The sequence below is a fragment of the Acyrthosiphon pisum genome, chromosome A1, assembly GCF_005508785.2.
Source record: "Acyrthosiphon pisum isolate AL4f chromosome A1, pea_aphid_22Mar2018_4r6ur, whole genome shotgun sequence".
NCBI classification, from domain to species: domain Eukaryota; kingdom Metazoa; phylum Arthropoda; class Insecta; order Hemiptera; family Aphididae; genus Acyrthosiphon; species Acyrthosiphon pisum.
The window spans coordinates 120,270,974-120,292,557 of NC_042494.1; the positions used below are offsets into that span (position 1 = coordinate 120,270,974).

Sequence of the window (21,584 nt, forward strand, 5' to 3'; positions counted from 1 at the left end):
TCGTGCGCCATGACGTCGTCATCCGATCAACAGCTGCACGACGTGCCACTGGTTCAGAAATTCAACGCGAAGGTGAGTAGTAGTCCATTAGGGTTTGGACCAATTGCGGTAGAACAAAATTTGGTCAATATACCAATTGCGCAGCTTATACTTTAGGGTCAGTGTACCAATTACGCTTCATATATTTTACGGTTAGTGTACCAATTGCGCCCTTTATATTTTACAGTCAATATACCTATTGTACTTGTATTCAAATTTGCCTGGGGGCTACCTTCAGATTTAATAATATTGTTGTTCGATTCAATTCCCTCAACATCACCATAAACACACTAAAATGCTTGAAAATTAAAAACGTATTTATTGATCAATTAATTACTGGTTAAACTTATAATACATTTTATAACAATATCGGGATTTTTATAAAACTTTATTATTATTACGCACATTTGATCACAGAAGTATGTATTTGAGTGATAGACGAAAACAAGTTATCATTATCATACATTTTATATAATTAACGATCAAAAAGTAACTTGTTTAATGTGAAGAAAAAAATTGTTTATTTGTTTATATTATATTATGTATTATGCATTAATACTCTCAATAAATCGATTAGTGTAATAATTTATTATATAAATATAATTTATAATCAACTAATAACTTTTTCATAGGTAGTGTAAAATGTTTTGGGCGCAATAAATTCGTCTATTGACTCTAAAATTTATAAAGCGCAATTGGTCTATCGACCCTACAATTTTTAGAGCACAATTAGTATATCGACCCTAAACTATTTAGAGCGCAATTAGTATATCGACCCTAAAATATTTAGAGCGCAATTGGTTTGGTATGAAAAAGTCATTTTAAGCGCAATTGGTAAACTCCGGTCCATTACTCCGGCAACCCGACGAGTGTCGCCGGGTTACATGCGTATTATACATAATTCAGTGGCGTACCTGTAGAAGCACTCCCAGAAATTTTAAGAAAAAAATTTGAAAATTATTAAGGCGTTCCGTGAACGTAAGACCGTGTATTGACATTGTTATTTGTATGAAGGTTTCAGCAAAATTCAAATTTTAAATGATATTTTCCTATGGGCGGCCGTGGCATACCAAACAAGGGATCCTATCATTATTTGTTAAGCATCTCCCCTATATAATAAATTATCCCTTCCTAAGCAAAATCCTGTCATCTTAGCAATGCCACTGATTATAATATCTTTACGGAGTAAAATTAATACAGTATATCTGCACCGCCTGTTGATCGTTAATTTATTGTTGCTGTAATAGTGTAGTCGTTATTGTATACAATCTTATTTCCGTAATATGGGACACCAGTTCGCATTGGAGAATTCTCATGAAGGCATTATAAATCGGCTATCCTCGAATGAGCTCAATCTTTAATAACAAGAAGATGGTACGACGATATGATAATAAACTTATAGTGGCGTAGCCAGAGAAGTGTTGGGAGGCTGTAGCCCCTCCCCATCACATTTTAAGAAAATTAAAATATTATTTCTATGATTTATGAAAGTAACAACAAATACAAATTTTTGTCAAATTTGTATACTAAAAATAAAACTTAACATCAGTATGCTAAACTTCCAAAAAAAAATCCTGGCTACGCCACTCGGACTTATATTTATGTTATGATCGTGTACGACAAACCTAGTTGTACTCACTTGAGTTTGTATTATTACTTTTGAATTTTGTTTTGCGTAAACGTCAGATTTAAATTTTATACTATTGGGTCATTAGTAGGAAGATATCACTTTACATAAAAATGTTAGCTCTTCCATTAACTATGGTACAAATGCACTTTACCTGCCCCACACAATTTTCAAATTGTTTTAAATACCTAACTTATTTTTTATGCTTTAAACTATGGTATAAAATATATTTTCAAAAGCTATTATTTTAAAAATTATAGGCTCTTCAAATTCATCGTTGTATGGTAAATAGTGCGCAATGACTAGGTATTGCCTTATACGTACGCAGCGCGCTCAACGCATAACATTACTACTAACTTATAGTTACTACGCGTAATAGGTATTGGTAGGTATACTCGAAATTTTAATTTGGTGACCTAACTTAAAGGTGGGATAGTTAAAGTATAACAGGTAGTCGCTCCATGAAACGATTTTTGGTAGTAATTTCATGAGTGATCTACCAGAAATTTAAAAAATTTATAATTTTATTATTATACCTACCTACCTATATACTTTTAACCGATCGATAAATATGTTTAATACATTTAAGACTATATAGTATATTAGTATATATACTTTTATAATCCAATTAGAAATTCATGCATTAAGATAAAAATAATTACTTATAATATAGAGAACTGGGAATACACGGGAGAACTTTATTTACCATTTCTATGTACCACCATACCGTATAATTATAGGGTACTACGTATCTTAATGTATTACGAGTTACTACTTATGCACGTGGTTTTATTTAATAATGAACTCGAACATTGTCCATTTTTATCGAAGCCAAAAAGCCTATATTGAATTTTAGTTAAATAGGTTATATACATAAAAAAAAATTCGATAATTTTCTAACTGACATGAATGCAGCATTTTGCTTATAAAAAATAATAAGAGAATTATTAAGTGACATAGGTAGTGTTATATATTATTATTATTATTAAAGTTTGTATAAGTTATATATATTATACTAATGATAATAACAATATACCTATTATCATACCATATATGAACATTGAACATATTTGTGTAATTAACATGACAAAATAAATTTATTTTGTCATGGTAATTAACGTATAACCTATTTTTGGGTTTATCGCGTACTGCTAAAAATCGAGTTTGGTTAGATCGTGTACGACATCACTTTTCATTACCCGATTTTTATACCCTCATTTCGTCCCCGTTCATGCAAAGTACACTAAGTCCAAAAATCGACTTAGAAATTTGTATTTTAACAATAATAAGAACTATAAATTTCACAGTGTCATATTATTTACTACTACTCATAAACAGCTACTTCCCTTAAGGGAAGAAACTCAATTAAAAAAAGAAAGAAAAAAATTTGGTTACATATGGTATACGTTTAAAGTTTGAAAAAATTGCAAAAGCTGATTCATGTTTTTGGACTTGGTGTGTTTTGCATGAACGGGGACGATTTTAACCATAAAAAATAAGTTGTTTTAAAAACAATAAAATTGAAAATTGTACATTTTAGCCAAAATAAATATATAAATTAAGTTTTTGTTCTTAGAGACACTCCTATATATTTTTAAGGATGATCATTAATTTGTTTAATTTTACACTTTTACTAAAGCATTTTAATTCATTTTTGTGAAATAGTTTTTACTTCGTTTTTTACTTTGTAGAATTATTGACACTTCTGATAATTGCACCAATCATTTTACACTTATTAATAATTATTGTTTTTAATTGTATTTTACTGATATACAAATTACAAATTCATATTTACAATTTAAATATAATGTATTAATTGATATATTTATATTATACTATAATAAATAATAATTATAGGTATTATGTATTTATGTCTATCCTTCATTTAAATTAATATGTTATCTAGCTCTATAAATAAGTTTGTATTCTAAATAGATTCTTTGCACCATGCTACTTTTAATATCAACATTGTTATGTAGCCATCTTGTAAAAAAAAGTCATTAAGAATATGAACTTGTTTTACAAAGGTTCATTTTGAGCATCAGTTATCTTTTTATATCTTATAAACAAAGTTCAATAACTAAATAATATTAGTACCTAATTCTATTTATATGCATAAATAATAATAGTTAGCATAAATATTTAAATATGTGTATATAATAATATTTTAATGTTTGAAATGATTAATGAAATATTTAAGAAAAAAAATAATCATACCACTGAATTTATTAATTATTTGTTTAGGCATTAGAATTTAATACTTCATTGGAGCTAAAGTGGAACAATTTCAAAAAAGAATATGAAGAGTTATATACATGCTTGGAAGAATTTCCTAAACAGTTATCTGTTCCAATATTGATGCCACTTGGACCAAAAGTGTTTGTACGTGCACAATTATGTAATACTAATGAAGTGTTCATTAGATACAATGAAGTTTTCACTAAACAAAGTGCTTATGAAGCTAAAGCTGCGTGTGAAAGACAAATTAAAAGTATGTATTATTTATAAAATCAAAAAACATTTTTATTCAAATTGATAACATTATTAGGGTGTGACAATATGATTGAAGATTTGAAAAAAGAAAAGGAATTGTTCACAAAAAATATGTGTGTTAGACAAGAAGTTGTTGATGTTTCAGAAAAATTAGTAGAAATAAATGAACCATATGATGAAGTAGAAGAGGCAGCCTGGAATGGTAAAGTATTACCTGATAAAAAATATAATTGTTATATGCTGGAATTATATATAATATATATATATATATATATATTTATACACCAGAGATACATAGGCAGAAGGTAAAAGAATATAAGAAACGTTTAGCAGAAGAAAAACACAAACAAGAATTAGAACAACGTCAACAAATATTGAATGAATTTAAATCGGTAGGGTTTGATGATAAACTTAGTGGATTGAATAGACCAACACTGTTTACTGCATCTACAGTACATTATACAATTATGAACGGGTTTGTCTTAATTAATTTTCAAAATAATAATACAGTTATTTTTATATTTTTGAATATTTAACTAATACTTTTTATAGGGAAGACATTGATAGCAATCTTTCAAATGAGAATTTTATTGATATGGATGATGACGATGATGATGATGATGATGACGATGACGATTATGATGAGGAGGAAGATGAGGATGATGATGATGATGATGATGATGATAATGATGATGAAGAAGATGATGAAGATAGTAAATTAGAAATTGTTTTTACCAATGATATACCTGAAACCACTGGAGCTATAAAAAAAAAGAATAAAAAGCAAGTATCATTTAATAATGATGTTCAAATAAAAGAATTTGTACCAAGGCCTGGAGAACATTTTATTCGTCGAAGAGAAGAAACAGCAACAGGATCTATAAGACCTGAAGTATGTATAATAATATTTTACTTTATTTTAAATATTAAAATGCATTCATAAAGCTCCCACCTAATAGTTCTACATGACAAATAAGAAAATATACTTGTGTGGTTCCTTGCATAACTGCTTAAGATAATAGTGCATTTGCATGTGTCCTTTTTTTTTTCATATTGTGTAGTTAGTTTAAATATTATAATTAATTAGCATATAATCTAATTTAAAGATAATAATAATATCTTAGGCATACCTATGCAAAATATTACAATTTTAAAATGATCATAAACTCGCTTTGAAATTTTAATAATACCAATAAACGCGCCTACTTAGTACGTAATATCTTAGATAATATTCTCATCTTTAAATTTTGGAATTAGTCAATTTACACTTTGTTTCAATTAAAAACACAAATTGGTTTCTACTGAAAAGACATTTGGTGTGTTATCCGTATGTAGATATTGATAATATAAGATGTGTAACATGTTCTTGAACATTTTGTTGTGATTTCAATTTGTTCAGTTTTGCAAGTTGCTACTCTAGCATTTCCTGCATATACTATAATATATAACATTTCACCTATGAAACTTAAAACAAAACTACTTGATGAATTAATCAATTTTAAATTTTGTAAATTTTAGATACTTGTTACGGAAATTGATGACATTGTGGAAAGAGTATCTGATTTATGTCCGCGAAATGAAACTGATGATGAAGAAAAAAATACAAGACCCATAAGTAGGTTTAAATCTAACCGGAAATAGGTAGGATCAATAACATTATAGCAGATGTGTATATATATATATTTTTTTTATTTGGTTAATTTAAGCAGCTAATAAAGCTATTGTATACATCATAATATATTTGTATATAAACGATATTATTAGAAGTGTATAAATTAATTAAAAACCAATTTTCTATAATAAATAATAATCATTAAAATCTGTGATGTTTTTTTTTTTAAATATATATTGTCGCCGTCGTGCAAAAAGTGACCAAGTGAAATAATATGGCCAAATATAGTTACCATAGTCCTCCTTCAACTGTAGAAAAAACGACCAAGTAAAAATGTTAAATATATACCAAGTTATGGGCTGTTGTATTTTGACCGAGTGTTTAATTTCCAGACTATTATGAATATTCAATTGTGGTTTCCCAACAAAGTTCAAATTTCATTTAGGCACTTTTTGCACGACGGTGACGATATGAAATAAACTCATAAATATTATTATAATATATGCATAAATAATAATATTATATTGTATTATATTATTATATTATAATCATTATCAGATTTCTTATTTAAATATTTAGTGTTGATAGTGTAATAAATATACAGTGGAACCTCAATAAGTCAAAATAAATGCTGTTCCCTTACCTAATCCAACCTTAGTAAGTCAAAAAAATTGAATTTCCCTTGAATTTGGACTTATCAAGGTTCCACTGTATATAAAAAATGCATAGCCAAAATTTTATCGGTTCAAGCAAAATTTTCCACAGAATATAAGTTATTATGATTAGTTATGTGAAAATAAAATAATGTGCAAAATTAACAAGGTATGAAAAGGAATGGTAAACACTAAACATAGTAAAATTTAACTTAAAACTAATCGTAGTTTCAACATTTAGAGTACTACTATACAATCAAGTGTACTATTATGAAACATGACATGCTTTGAGTCAAGAATGTAACTATTTAACTTAAATATAATTCACAATCAAATGAAAGTTATATTTTTTACAAACTGCATTATTTATTTAACTATTATTAATACCCATTCAACATACAGTTTCCTTCACAACCAACCATCACTTATATGTACGACAAACAATTATATTGTACCTTCAATGATATATTATAGTAACCATCATATAAAAATATTTTGATAAATATATTTTAATTATTAGACAATTAATATTAAGGACGGTAACACTAGTGTATACCTAAAAAAACTAAATTTTCATTTAAAATAATATGACAATAATCACATTATTCACATTGTAATTGAAATTTTATTAATTACATATTTTTTAGTATTATTCATTGCAAAAAATAAAATAAAGATAAGTAACTTATAAACACTATTATATTATAAAACATTTTGACAAAAAATAATAAACAGATGGGTTAATTTTGAATATTTCATATATAAGTATTAAGTATACATGTAACAATGACATCGCTTAAATAAATATCATGCTCAAATTGCACACCAGCCAAATACATTTTAAGTAAAAATGTTGTATTAAATATAATAGTTTCTAATAATTATTATTATTACAATTACACTTTATTTTTTCAATTTGCGTCACATACATTGTAAACAAGGCTATTATACGAGTGATTAAACTAATGTGTTAATATAATTTTGTACTTTACAACCTAATACTGTAGATTAATGATTATGGTAATACAGGGATACATTTGTAGTAAACATACTATGCTCTTGCCACAAATTGTTGAGCAAAAGTGTAGTGACAATAGTGAACTGATAATGTATAAGATTGAAAGCACCAACTAAAATTTGTCCCTATACATCATTAAACCACACTATTAGTATATAGTTAAACATTTAAAAACAATGAAATATCAGCTATGTCAATAGTTATATAATTAAGTGATAAAAAAGTGTAATTTAACTTAAAATATGAACAGTAAAACCTATATTTGTTTTGACTAGTATATTTCAGACCACATAATATTTTAGCTATACAATGATATGACAAAATTTTGGGAACTTTGGTTTCTAATAAGTAATGAGTACATTGAATTTTGTTTGATTACATTAATTTTCTCATAGTTATTAGATGACTTTAAATTTAACTTGGTAAATTGATCGTTATGGTTCAATTAAAGTACTTAATTAAATGGATGATGAGTATTCATATACAACTATACAAGCTTGTCAGTATACTTAAGCCCTTTTAAAAATAATTAAGAAAGAAAAGAATTAGATTGTTTATACTTTTTTTAGTTAAAATATTAAATTGATTGATTACATAACTAGCATCTATGCAAAGTTATGTTAGAGAATATATTATAATAAAAAATAACATTGAAAGCTTTTTAGTTTTAATGGTTTAGACAGAAATAACCTAGATTTTGAAAAGCACCACAGCTTTTTATTCAGTAGCTGTGTAAAGCGCACAATAATTATCTATTTTAAGTGGACGGCCAATAATAAAAAAACTTATACTTTAACAATATAAATAAATATATTCAAGATGAGAATACATGGAAAGTAATAAGAAAGTAAAAATACACTCGTTTAATGAAAATCAAATCTAAAAATTATTAATTTGGTCAAATAGTTTAATATACTGAATGATAATCCCAAGAACTTTGTTTATAATAAATAATAATTAATAACAAATGTGTGAATTAAAAAAGGTAAAAATTTGAAAATACATCAATGTTAATAAATAAAAACCTAGTATAAGACATTTTTTGGTACAAAAATATATGAAGTATTTTTGGGAATTCTTATAATTTAATAATACTTTTTAAATTGGTCATAATTTAATTCCACACACAAAACCACAATACATATTATGTATATTATGTATTAAGGTTTATAGAAAGTAGTTTATAGTTGCAACTTTTGTAAGTTTCTGAGTGAAATATTTCTTTCATAGGTAAATATACCAGTGATTATGATTTGGGGTTGATGGACCGCAAGCAAAATGAAGGAGACGGTGATGGTGAATATACTACAGTGGGCGGTGGAGGAATTCTTTGACGCAGAGCCAATGTATTTGGGGGACTTGTCATATCATCTTTAACTTGGCGGTAATGTAGGCCGCCTAAACCATCACAGCGACTCAGCAAGGCCAGCAACAACGTTTCCAGTGCGCACAAATAACCTAAAGCCTGGTTAGAGGTGAAAGATACATAAAATATAATACAAGGTATAAATAGTTTAACTGTAAATACTTACTGCAGCAACGAGCAATTGATGGCGTGTAGCACGCGGTACCCACGTATAAAACTCATGAAATGAATATACTTGATGAAGGACTAGCGAGGAGCTTGTGAGACACAATATGGTCATCATGACGTAAAACAGTACATTCTAGTGGAATAAATTAAACAAACGTTCAGTTGAAGTCATAAACATAATATTGTAAATTTTAATAGTTGGCATACGCTCTTTCACTATGCTAACATGCTTACCAATTTTCCCCAGTTGAACGGAAATAGGTATACGATGTGCGTGACATCCAAAAAAAGAATAGCTCCAGTTACTAGAAAATTGAATAATGTGACGAACAGTATGAATCGTATCCGATTAAGCATTGGTAACATGAACAATGCCAACCTGGAAGTGCCGGCAAAGCACAGACATAACATGCACAAGACACAGGTGACCTGGAAAAAGACATGTAACAATTAGATTAGTCATTAGTCGGTATGTGTTGCCATTGCGATTACCGGAAGAAAAGCCCAGACTCATACCTATTTTTATATGGAACAATAATATTAATTGTAAATTAAAAGAAAGGAATAAATGAATAATAATCAAATATAAATATATAATAATGTATAAGAAAATTAAATAAATACAAATTTTTATAATTTTAATTTTGTGAATTTTCGACTCCAAAAACGATTGTGATCGGTCTTTTTGTGAGACAGTAAAAAACGAGTGCGACTTTTTGACCGATTATCCATATATTACCGAGGCAGTACAAGGCAAAACTCACCAACAGTAGAACTCGAATGACGCCTGACGGTGTTTTCATTGGCCTTTTGTCGTAGTGCAACACCACCCCGTTGTACCTGGCCCTAGACGCCTCCTGATGTTTGTAGTTAGCGTGGGAATCCCATGATCCCGGCGTGCCTGCCATGCTGTTGGTGACTTCCAGCCACGATCCTCCGGTCTGGCTGCCGTTGATCTCGAATTCTTGTTCGTCGTCGATGGGAGCGATGTTGCCCTTTGGTTCCAAGTCGTGGATCTCTTCGAGCAGAACCGATATTTCGTCGCTAACGTACAGGTCTGACACGGAACTCAATTGGGCTGGGCCCCGCTGCATCACTGTTCTGCAGACACCTGGTATACCACCTGTCATACATCACACCGTCCATCGTCCAGTATAATATTCTCAACATATATATTATATTATTACAACATAATATAATATACTCGGGTTTCAAAGTTTCGTCAAGACGATACAAATCAAAATGAAACATTCATCCAAAAAAAAAACGCGCGTCATGCGAGAAAAAAAAGCTAAATAAAAATCAAAAACAATAAAAATAAATAAACTCAAATACATATATTATGATAACAGCTAAGTATATATATATAATATATTATAATAGTGAGACCGATGTGCGACTCGTTGTCCTGTTAATCGTTATATGTTCGTACCATGCACACAAAATATCAATATAATATTATTTATAATATAATGATGCTTACAGCGAAAAGGAGAACACTCAAAGGCGTATAATATTTATTACTGTCTTAGTACAACGACCTGTTCCGTGGCAAAAACCGTATACATTGTCTCCAGAGACGACCAAGAGTGCGGTGTAATACGTATAATATATTTTATGGGTAGGTTAATAGGTAAGTTAACACGACGGCTGCAGCCTTTTGCCACTGTCGGTCAAATGAGCTGAACACAAATACGGCGACAGTGTCATTTACTCGGAAAGGGTTGCACATGACGATGCACGCAAAAACTGACTAATGGAAAACTGTACATCACTCAAAAGCATTTCGTATAAAGTAATAACGAAAGGGGTTGTTAGTTCAACGACCGAACCTTTTGAATTATAAATTTCTCTGGGGAGAATGCGAATAGATAAAACCCACGCGACTGACAAAGAGAGATGTCGTCTATATATAAAAAATAACCACGATAACAAAAGTATTTTTTTTTTTATTCAAACCACCGAGTTTTCTCAGCCGATCAGTTTGATTGAATTAATTCTATTGATATATTAAAGTTATTCAATCTACACAAACTCAATAATTGATCAAACGGTATGTTAATCAAAACCTAAAGTTAAAATATTTTAATTAATAAATAATATTTATTTAAAAAAAAATAAAATACTACATTGGAATTATATTACTAGTTTTTTTTTCGATTACATAAAAACCTTTTATCTCTTGTACCTACCTCTAACCTCTATACACTCATCAGTTGTGTACAAAATAATATTTACCATAATACTCTGTCGTTTTGAAAATATTAATCGTGACGACATTGATTTTTTTAGAAGTATTTTCATAACCAATAATTATACTAATAAATAATTTCCTTTGAGAAACCTCTTTGGTTCCATTACCTGCCTAAGTTGTTAATTGAGTTTAGCACTTATAACGTATATTTATTTAAATGAATACATCATAAATTATATAGGTATCATCACAGAATTTTAATACGCATCCTCCACTTTTTACTTCACCTATATCGTAGTTATCCACTTCTTATTGGCTGTCAATCATATACATACATATATAACATAGAAAAAATCAACCAATGAAAAGTGGAGAACTACGATATGGGCCGGAGGTGAAGAAGATGCGTATCTACTGCGCAAAACTAGTACAACTGTGATGATACCTATATAATTTGTCATGAATAAATATGAAATGGAAAGTATTGATTGTATCGACAAAAAAAATACAATCGTATAATATTACAAGTATTGACTATTTATTTTTTAATCAATAAAAATAAATCACATAATAATAAATATTTAAACATAACAAAGCATGATAACAAAAAAATAAAATAAAATCTTTACTAGGTAATTATATAAGTATAATGTAGATTTGAAATACATGCAACATAAAATAAGTAGGTATAAATAGTGCTTATTTTAAGTCCAATAGCAGTAAAAGTACGCTTGAAATAAAACAGGGTTATTTAAGTATTTTATACAATAATAATACGATGGTGTTTTTTTATATACGTACCTACCTATACCTAGGTATTGACCAACTATACAAATTAAAGATAAAAAAAATCCCAATCGGCGTTACAGGGCCGACAGACAATTTAATAATAATTAATAATAGAGTATATTATCTAACCAATACAAACATAACTGCAGAATATAATATTTGGGTGATCGGATGATATAACGTAGGTAGGTAGGTATATGACTTTTTAATTTTAATAACTCACTGGCATAAAAAAAAACACGAGTCTGTCAAAAATACATCATTATGAAACCACAGCGGAAATCTTGCAGCACTGATGGATTCGCTCGCGAGTCACATCGGTCCGGCGGGCTGTGCGATCTTACAGCTGGACTTTGCGTATGTCATCTTCCCGGAAGTCGACCCGGAGCCTGAGTATCTGTCGTATGCAGTCGGGCGTCAGCTTCCACGAGAACCGCATGCCACTGTCTGGGTTGGAAAACTCATTGAGGTCGGACGCCCGTTCCAGGTTGAGCACTGTGGTGACCTGCACCAGCCGGGCGAATTTCTCGCGGACAGGCCACGCGCTAGCCCCGCTGAAGTAGTTTATGAGCGTCCGGACCACCTTGTCCAGTGCCATGCCACCCAGCCGGTTGAATTCAGTCTTCATCACAGCCCGCTCCAGTTGCGTGGCCGTCTCCGCGGCGACGGCCACCACTAGCATGTCGTAATTGTTGGGCGTCAGCCGGGCGCGGAACTCGGCCAGTGTACCGTCGATGTTCCGTACCAGTGCCACCACAAACGGGTTGTCGGCCACAGTCTGTGCGAATTCCGTTTCGTCAAGCGTGAAATGCTGCTCGTAGAACGGTTCCGTCCACGCCAGAGCCTTGGGCTCGATTAGCGAACTCTGCAGCTGCCTAAACCCGGACCGGTTGGCGGCCACCAGCGACGCGTTCACCCGGCTGAAGTCGTGCAAGCAGCTGTCAAGCTTCTCCGCGTGACAGCCGCGCAGCCTGGCCGGCACTTCGTCCCGGAACGCTTGTGACAGCGACTTGGAGTACTCGACCGCCACCTCGGTGCTGTTCAATGCCGCTAGGAACGTCCGCCGCACCTTGTCCAGGTCGGGCGTGAACCGGTTGAAGTAACCGGACCCCGGGTAACCGGCGCTCAGCACCTGCGTTAACACCGCGCACATGTCCGCTTCCAGGGCGTTGACTGCGTTGTTGATGACCGCGCACAGCACGTCCAGGCTACCCGACCGCAGCGAGCGCATCACGCACTTGCGCACGATGAAGAACACGTCGTCCACCATGCTCGATGTGAGCGCGGCGTCCCCGTCCCCCTCGATCGTGTCCATCAACACCGCCTTCCTGATGCTCTCCTCCATGTAGTACCTCTCTAGCTCCAGGTACTTGCCCATCATCTCCTGTATGCAACAGCACAACCGGCTGTTGTCCAGAACAGTTTTAGCTGTCCGTGTTTTCGGTTCAACGCCGTCTGCGTTCACTGTCCGTTTGCACACGAACTGTGCGTACAGATCGTACCGTGCCAGGATCATCACGATCTCCTCCACCAGCAGATCGATGTCCTTGGAGTCAGGCCGCGCCGCAGCGTTCGCGTCCGATTCTTCCCACACGGTCTTCAAGAGTTCTCTGATCTTGCGCGTCTTGAGGAATGTTCGCAGCAGGATGTCACCGAACGTGTCGCAGTGAATTTGCAAATGCGATAAGAACTTCAACACATACTCAGGACCGTAATGTGTCTCGATCAACGGCTGTTGAACCTCGATCGTCTTGGCCACTTCCTCGAAAATAAACGTCAACCCGTCGGCGAAAATTACACTGGCACGGTTGCTCGATAATGGCGTTTCCATGACATTTTTTAAATTTTTGTCCGCCGACACTTTTAATAACCGCCCCAAGTAATCGACAAACTTTTCCAAACCCACTTCGTGCATTCCGAGTAATGGGAATATTTTAAAATACCTTTCTATAGACTTCGAGTCTTGGACCAAAGACGCGTGCTCGAACCTTTTAGACACTGTGTCCTGAAGGAGCTCTGAAGCTTCCTGCAAGTGTTTAAGAGCACTTGTGATCATTGAACAATCTTGAGCCATATCGTCTGCTGTGCGTTGCAATTTTGTTTGGTCGATAGACAGATAGCGATGTATATGTCCGGCGGCTTGTTCTAATTCATCGTTTTTCATTGCAATCTGAACACCTTCGCTACACAGCTGTAGGTCTAATAAGTCTTGAACTCGTTTTTGGCATTCTGATACACGTCCGCGTATTTTGTCCAACTGCCGTACTTTGGACGATATGTCCTCGGCGAGTTTAGAAGAATCGTGAATTCTAGTTTGAATTTGAGATAAGTTTTCTTTAATTGACGTTAAAGTACTAAATTTCTTAGTAACAGAGTCAACCTCCTTAATAACAGTAGGCCATTGATTGGTAAACGTTGCCAGACGTTTCCTTGAAGCAATTTCATCTCTGTCCAGCAACTCCAGTGCATTGTTTATTTCATCCAGTGTAATATAGTCTTCGTTACTTGACATCATAACCTTTAACAAAATTATAATGTGGAAAAAACTAAACTATTTTAAGTTGTTACAATGTACAATTATACTTTCCATTTTATTACCTAATACAATTTTTTTTTTTTTTTGATGCCAAATGATCGAGAAATGATAAACTATTTTTTTTATCATCTGCTTAGATTCTTAGTTTATATGTAGGTAATTTCATAACTAAATTAAAGAAAATAATAAAATGTGGTATATATTTGATTATTTTATAATATTTTAGGTAGGTACATTTACTTAGTTGAATATTAAAATATAAATTAAATAAAACATTAAAATGGTTTATTAATTTTTATTAGTTGTGTCTTATACTTTTATCTATTATTTACAAAAGTCACTTTGTTCATGAACATACAATGGTGAAAAAAACCGGGATTTTGAATAAGAATTATAAATATTCAACAAATGTTGTAAAAATAATAATAATAAACGTCTATTATTTCAGTTCAAAATGACTACATACTTCAAAAAATTACATTTTAATAAGTATTTAATAAAAAAACTAACTGACTTTAGATTTTCATAAATAAAATAAAAATAAACTTTCTAAATCTTGGTTAACAATGTAAAAAATAACAACCTACTTATTTATAATTAAATAAATATAAATACAAACAAATAAAAAAATGTGGAGAGCTTAAATATAATATGTGATAATAATATGTTTATTCAGATGTTTATTGGCATATTAATAAATTATTAGGTAATATTAACTAAGTAGGTTTACATTATAAATGTCTTTTATAATTTAGTTGATTAAAATATAGGTACCTATTACATAGAAACCCTTGTTAGGTGGTGGGTTTAATAAGTATTTGGTTAAATAGCTATAATTTATAAAAAAAAGTATTAAAATACATAAATTATTATTGCTGAACAGTTAATGCTAATTGCTTTAACTGTTTTAAAACAGTTTCTAATAATTTCTTTTTATCCCTTTCACTTTTCTTTAATACTGAAAATACACTTTTTTTATCAGCTTCTTTTAATTTTTCTAAAACAATAATAGCTGTAGTTGGTTTAACATGAGAATATTTTGACGTTTCTTGACCATAATCATGAAAGTAGGTTGACCAATCCCAACTCAGGAGTAAGTCCAAAAGTTGTCTCAATGGTGCAAAATGTTGAGAAAAATCGGGTTCATCAGTTTTTCCAACAGGCTCTGATGCAGCAAATAGTTCACATTGTATAACATCTAGATTCAATTGATTTAAGGCACCCATAGATAATTGTTTAATATCATCACTGAGTAATAAATTTAATATAGATTTTGATATGTGTTCAAATGCTACTTGACACACATGCACAGACACTTCTTCAGTAAGATTTCTTAATGCATTAAAAACAACTCGTAGAAAGTTTATTAAGTCAGTAACAAATGAGGAAGCTTGACCAGTTGGTTCGACTAACATCCAATCATAGTCTTCTAAATCTAAAAATTCATTCAATTTTAATTTCATTTTATCATACATGTGATGTTCAGCATCATTTCTGGCCACACCCAATGTTATGCCTGCATCATCACCAACAGTACCACCAGTAGATCCAGTAGCTTCTGATACAAATTGTTGAATTGATTTTGATGATTTTTCCAAATATCCAGTGTCAACAATAATCTGTATTACTTGTAAAAGACCAAGTCGTGGTTGATGAAATGCAGATGATAAGCATCCACTAAAAGTTCGAGATAGTAGCAATTTGGTAGATTTTTGAACCATTTCATCTACTTCGCCTTCACTAAAATTTAGGTCATTGGAAAACTTTAGACAAGCAAATATAAACTGTTTTACTTGATCATAAACACTAGGCACCATTGAAGAAAATGGAAATTTCCTTGGAAATGTTGAGGATTCTAATTGATCATCTTGATAAGGAAAAGTTCTTACAACATTATCATATTGATCTTGATTGTCAACCTCGAGATGACAAAAAGTTTCTCTATATAAAATATCCCTAAACACTTGAACCCATTTTTGCATAAGTATTTCGTTGTAATGTTCTTGTATTTCGTGTAATAATTCCATATAGTTTTTAACAGGATATCCATAACTTCTAAGAGTTATGCAAAATACCATAATTAAATCTTTAATTTTTAAGAGTAAATTTGCATCCGTACAGTACGCAGTATTTGTTCTCATTATGCTAACTACCTTATCAGAAGCCATTTTCCACAAGTCTTCCAAATAAGGTCTTGTCAACAATCCATTACCGGTGTTTAATACATGATCTTCTACAACAAAAAATCCTACAATGCACTGTAAATAATAGCAATAGCTTGCAATAGATTCGTGCATGTTGTTAGGAGGGTGTAGAGTTAAAAGTGCTTGTTCTCTTCTTTGTTGCCTATAATAAGCGTCAAACGTGTCTCGTGAAGACAATACAGTACAAATATGAAGACAACGGTATACAGGTGAAAAATCAATAAGATCTTGTGCACTCAATGAATCTTCATCATCAGAGTTATCTTCTGGTGAATCTTTTTTCTTTTTTAATTTAGTTAAGCCAAAATCAAAGTTTTGTTGTTCAACACTATGTTTCATAGCAGCTTCACCAACTTTTGATGAAAATTTTCTTATGGTTTCTAAAAAACAATTTAAATCTGACATAGATGATTCTTTAATATTTTCTCGAAGCTTAGGAATTTTTTCTATCATTTGTCTAAAAAATTTATAATGCGATACTTGAGGCAAATATAATTGTTCAAGTTGTTCTAATGTTTTCAGCGCAGGATAATAGCGTTTTTCGGCCATTTGCTTTTGTAATTTACTGTATGAAGAGAGTGCAGGCAAACATAAAGATAAGCTATTAATAGCCAATTGAATATTATTCTCCACCTGTCTGGCTTTAACCAATTCTTCACCGGCATTGGTGACCTCAGCAACAATAGTTTGTACATTTGAATTCAGTTGAATAACTTGTTTTTTCAATTTAGATGCTTGGTTTTCCACTTGCTGCAATTCTCTGATGGAATCTATGAAACCTTGATAATAGAAATTGCACATACGTTCGATTTCTTTGTCGTACTGCTTGATGCGGTTGTCCAAAGTGTCAATGAATTTGCGGCTGTCGTCATCTTGGTCGTATATGGCTCGGAAAGTCGGGCCCCAGTAATCATCGATGCCTTCAATCTCTTGTAGCAAATGCTCTTGGTTCTGCATGTTTTCTACACAACAAGCTAGCACAAAAACAAAAACATAACTGGTTTCTTTTTGTAACTTACAAAAACCCTATTCCTATTTTAATTAAAAATGGATATGAATGTCCTAACTGTAAAGAGGACCCTCATCTTGGTACATAACACAGTCAACCCACTAATTGATCATTGGATGCCCCAAAAGTTTAAATTCCAACACAATACTACTACAAAAGAAAATCAAGCCAGCTAATATAGGAATAAACCATGGACCAAGATATATAAATCTTAGTCGGTGGAATAATCAAAATAAAAATGAATTGTTGCTAACTATAAAAAAAAAAAACCAGGAACACTACCTACAAGCTACACGTTTGGTATACTATAATATTTTTGTTATCATTGAATATTTTTACTTACATTTATAAAGATACGTGGAACGAACGAGACATCAATCTCAATGGATGGTGAACGGTTCGGCGGGCAAACTTTACAGATTTCCGGTAAGAAAGTGTTCAACGACACAGGAAAACTGAACCTAATAATAATCCTTATAAATTATGATATGAGAATGTTCCGTCGTTCGGCGGCAGACTACAGTGTACGAGTCGACAACAGAAATTTAATATTAAATAATAAATATTAATATCTAAGCGGAAGGACAGCAGAGGGTAGAACTTCACGTCTCGCGATCCGCTGGCAGGCGGCGGCTGCAGAAGTGCAGAATGCAGATTAAAATATTAGATGAAAAAAAAAATCGAATGTAAACACAGTGAGCCGTCTGTGGCAGACGCCGTTGACTACGTCGCCATGCAGTGTGACCAATCTTCGGTGGCGGGCTATTCGAACGAAAATATATAAATAATATTATTGTGACAACGAAATAATGTATTTTATTTTCATAGATAGAATAAACTATAAAGTATAAACATAACAACATAACAACATACACAACGCGACTATTAAACAATAAATTTGAATTTTTATTTTATTTTAAACCTTTGAATACAATGATGTACGTACACTAAAACAAATAATAATAGTTACTAGTTAGGTATACGAGACGGAATAAATATCTAAATTATATTATTTAACATAAATCTACGGCGAAACGACGCGTAGAGATCTATAATATAATATATAATATTATCATTAACATTATGGCCGATGCAAATCCGGTAAGATTCTTTTGAAATTAATACCATTGTAATGGGTGGGAAGGAGGGCGTTTCGTGTGCAATTCGTTTAATCGGTGTTTATAAAATAACTATGTTTATTATAATTTATCAGTATCCATAGGCGTGCGCACGGGTGCTTTCGCTACACCTGACAATTTATTTTGGATTTAGTGGGCTAGTAGATATTAATTTGAAAGATAGATAGGTACATAGAATGAATAATTTTAAACATATTGAGTTTATTATTAAATTGTCATTTTATAGTATAGGATTAAAATATAATTAATGTTCAATGTTATTTAAATGAAAAATGATAATACAAGTACAATTTTATATTAAAATAGTATTATCATAATTTTATGATGTCGGGCCAGTCGTATTATTGGCTATCACGTTATTACCTTTCTTCAAGTACAACAAATTATAATTGTCTACTGTAGCAAAGATATAAAGTACTACTGTAAGTACACTTGAAGTACAACAATTTTATTTTCTGTTGAACTGCTGTCTGCTACTGCTGCCGAGTGTCGATTGATTTTGACGTTGTAGTACATAAATACTTGTTTTTATAATGTAGTAATTTTTTATATATTTAAGTAATATAAATACAAATATTCTATAATAGTTAATGACTAAAGGCTAATAAGAAAAAAAAATACAAATAGTTTTAATGATTATTAGTTATTATTCAGTATATACTATGAATTTATACATGTATTATATTTAGGGGGTGGGTGGGTCGCAAATGCAGTTATTCGACAGGGGCGCCAACAAACTTCAATACTGTCCTGCTTATTATTGTTATTTTATTACCTATGTGATGTTTAATATAATTATAAAAGTATAGAGTAATATATTATAATACATAAAAATATTATTAGGTAGGTAATTTTTATTTACAATTTAAAAAATTTCTTATAAAAATATAATATTATGCATAGTCGTAGACTGATGAATTTATATGGGGGGAGGGGGGCTATACTCTATAATAATGATTCGGGTACACAAGTGATTATATGAACGTATAAAATATTACATTTTTACATAGTGGGGCTAAACAGAATTCAAGGAAGGGGGGTAGGGCTATATAAATAAAATAAGTGGGCTGCTTATTGTTCTTTAGGGCCGGTTAAAAGTGTATGCTGCACCCGACACAAAATCCTGCGCACGCCTATGTCAGTATCCATTTCAGCTTGCAAAGTAGCAACTAAATTAATATTAATCTTCAAATTCATTATTATTGTGTACCTAGTCGAGGAGTTATGATGTATAAATACACCTATTTTCTAGCCTTGGCATATAATAAATGTATATAATATGTTATTGCGTAATAGGTATAATATGACATGTTCAGAGTTAAATACTATGACATCTGACGTATATTCAAAAGTTTTTTTTTAGATATATACAAATACAATTGTCAGATATTCCTGATCTATGACCTGTATATTATGTATATGATTAAATTTTTTCGTTTTGACTTTTGCACAGCAAAACCGAGACGAAGGCATGTCGTCGAACAGCGCTGTAGACCGTGTGAAATGGCAGGATCTAATGTCCACGCTTATACTGGATCGATTGGAAGCGTCGTTCGACAACTGGGACGATGAATTGCCACACACGACGGGGCGAATGACACAAAATACAAAAACCGACTGTGATTGTCGTTCACAGCAGTGCACCATCGTCGAGGGGGAATCGTCTAGGATGGCATATTTTGATTCAGCGTGCTATGGCGACGATATCGTGAACACGACAACCGACCGAGACTCAATCGTATAAAATATTTATATTTAAATCTAAACATTATGCTATTAATATAAATAGTTGCATAACACATTTTTTCCCTACAAAAAAACGTATGATTTAGTATAGTTTATACGAATATACGATGTAGAACGACGTGATATAACACCCTTGCACGCACCCCTGTAAATAGTGACTATAGCGAATGATTCACCAAGCGTATTCATTGCTCACCCCCTTTTTATCGTTCAATAATGCAATAAATATTCACATTAATTTTTTAAATATTTTTTTTACCATAGATGTTAATAAATACGGAAATTTAGGTATAAGGTGATAATATGACCTTATTATTTTTATGTTTGACAAATTATTTTTTTGAAAATGTTTTATGCATCTAAATTCAAACGAGTAATTTCTGAGTTATTTAACTTTATCCATCTACTCAGGAATGAGTCACATACACGTACATCATAATCAGTGTTGTGTTTTATCTAGATAAATTATCTAGATAGGTATATTTTTATCTTTTATCTTATACAGATAAATGGGAAATATGTTATCTAAGCTATTATCTAAGATAAATAATTAAAACATCTAGATAAATTTATCTAGATAAAATTTAATTTTTAAATATTTATATTATAAATTATAATTAATGTTAATTAGGTATTTTATATATTCTGATTACAAAATAGTAAATTTATATTTAAACATTATAATTTATAATTTATAAATATATCTGAATATATTTTTCATTCTTAAATTATTAGATTTTTCATGTTCATATTTTAAATGTTCTTAGTAATAACTAATAAACGTTTCGGGTTAACTACGTGTCTACCCGGTCTACGTATCAGCGTCGTATTCGCCGACTGTCAACAGGATACCCGCATTCTGCAATTAAATGTTGAAACTATCACAAAATAAAATTATTATTGATTAATTTATTAATAATAAGTATGTGTGAGTGTGGTACTGCGGTTCTATATGCGGTTCTATTAATTATGTTCATTAGGTAAAACATAA

General features: G+C 31.5%; 5 protein-coding genes across 5 annotated transcripts in view; 2 read left to right on the plus strand and 3 right to left on the minus strand.

Moving 5' to 3' along the window:
- Positions 1–5,914, plus strand: LOC100162481 (RNA polymerase II subunit 5-mediating protein homolog; the record flags this gene model as incomplete). The annotated part of the gene is given in 6 exon segments (XM_001943884.4): positions 1–72; positions 3,911–4,157; positions 4,215–4,361; positions 4,448–4,634; positions 4,712–5,051; positions 5,678–5,914. Coding segments are annotated over 6 exon segments (1,107 nt in total). The 3' UTR covers positions 5,801–5,914.
- A 73-nt stretch (positions 5,915–5,987) lies between these two features.
- LOC100572498 lies at positions 5,988–11,048 on the minus strand. The gene is made up of 5 exons (XM_008188079.3): positions 10,460–11,048; positions 9,741–10,099; positions 9,211–9,405; positions 8,975–9,109; positions 5,988–8,907 (listed from the first exon to the last, which is right to left on the minus strand). The coding sequence occupies exons 2-5, from the start codon at positions 10,068–10,070 to the stop codon at positions 8,689–8,691; spliced, it is 879 nt and encodes a 292-aa protein (XP_008186301.1). The 5' UTR covers positions 10,071–10,099; positions 10,460–11,048; the 3' UTR covers positions 5,988–8,688.
- A 746-nt stretch (positions 11,049–11,794) lies between these two features.
- On the minus strand, positions 11,795–14,573 carry LOC107882157 (conserved oligomeric Golgi complex subunit 4). Its single transcript, XM_016807094.2, has one exon. The coding sequence runs from the start codon at positions 14,472–14,474 to the stop codon at positions 12,300–12,302; it is 2,175 nt and encodes a 724-aa protein (XP_016662583.1). The 5' UTR covers positions 14,475–14,573; the 3' UTR covers positions 11,795–12,299.
- A 585-nt stretch (positions 14,574–15,158) lies between these two features.
- Positions 15,159–18,348, minus strand: LOC100167290 (exocyst complex component 6). The gene is made up of 2 exons (XM_001944054.5): positions 18,052–18,348; positions 15,159–17,673 (listed from the first exon to the last, which is right to left on the minus strand). The coding sequence occupies exon 2, from the start codon at positions 17,654–17,656 to the stop codon at positions 15,365–15,367; it is 2,292 nt and encodes a 763-aa protein (XP_001944089.1). The 5' UTR covers positions 17,657–17,673; positions 18,052–18,348; the 3' UTR covers positions 15,159–15,364.
- A 239-nt stretch (positions 18,349–18,587) lies between these two features.
- Positions 18,588–21,584, plus strand: part of LOC103310291 — a 6,045-nt gene continuing 3,048 nt past the window's right edge. Inside the window, exons 1-2 of the mRNA XM_008188078.3 lie at positions 18,588–18,809; positions 20,301–20,585. Coding sequence (XP_008186300.1) covers positions 18,792–18,809; positions 20,301–20,585 — 303 coding nt within the window. The 5' untranslated portion in view covers positions 18,588–18,791. The remainder of the gene's footprint in view (positions 18,810–20,300; positions 20,586–21,584) is intronic.

Excerpts from the sequence above, each read along its gene's own strand:
- LOC100167290 (XM_001944054.5), bottom strand. The coding sequence starts at position 17,656 with ATGCAGAACCAAGAGCATTTGCTACAAGAGATTGAAGGCATCGATGAT.
- LOC107882157 (XM_016807094.2), bottom strand. The coding sequence starts at position 14,474 with ATGATGTCAAGTAACGAAGACTATATTACACTGGATGAAATAAACAAT.
- LOC100572498 (XM_008188079.3), bottom strand. The coding sequence starts at position 10,070 with ATGCAGCGGGGCCCAGCCCAATTGAGTTCCGTGTCAGACCTGTACGTT. Across the intron at positions 9,406-9,740 it reads TCATTCGAGTTCTACTGTTG|GTCACCTGTGTCTTGTGCAT; the intron begins GTGAGTTTTGCC and ends GTCTTTTTCCAG. Across the intron at positions 8,908-8,974 it reads ATCAATTGCTCGTTGCTGCA|GCTTTAGGTTATTTGTGCGC; the intron begins GTAAGTATTTAC and ends ACCTCTAACCAG.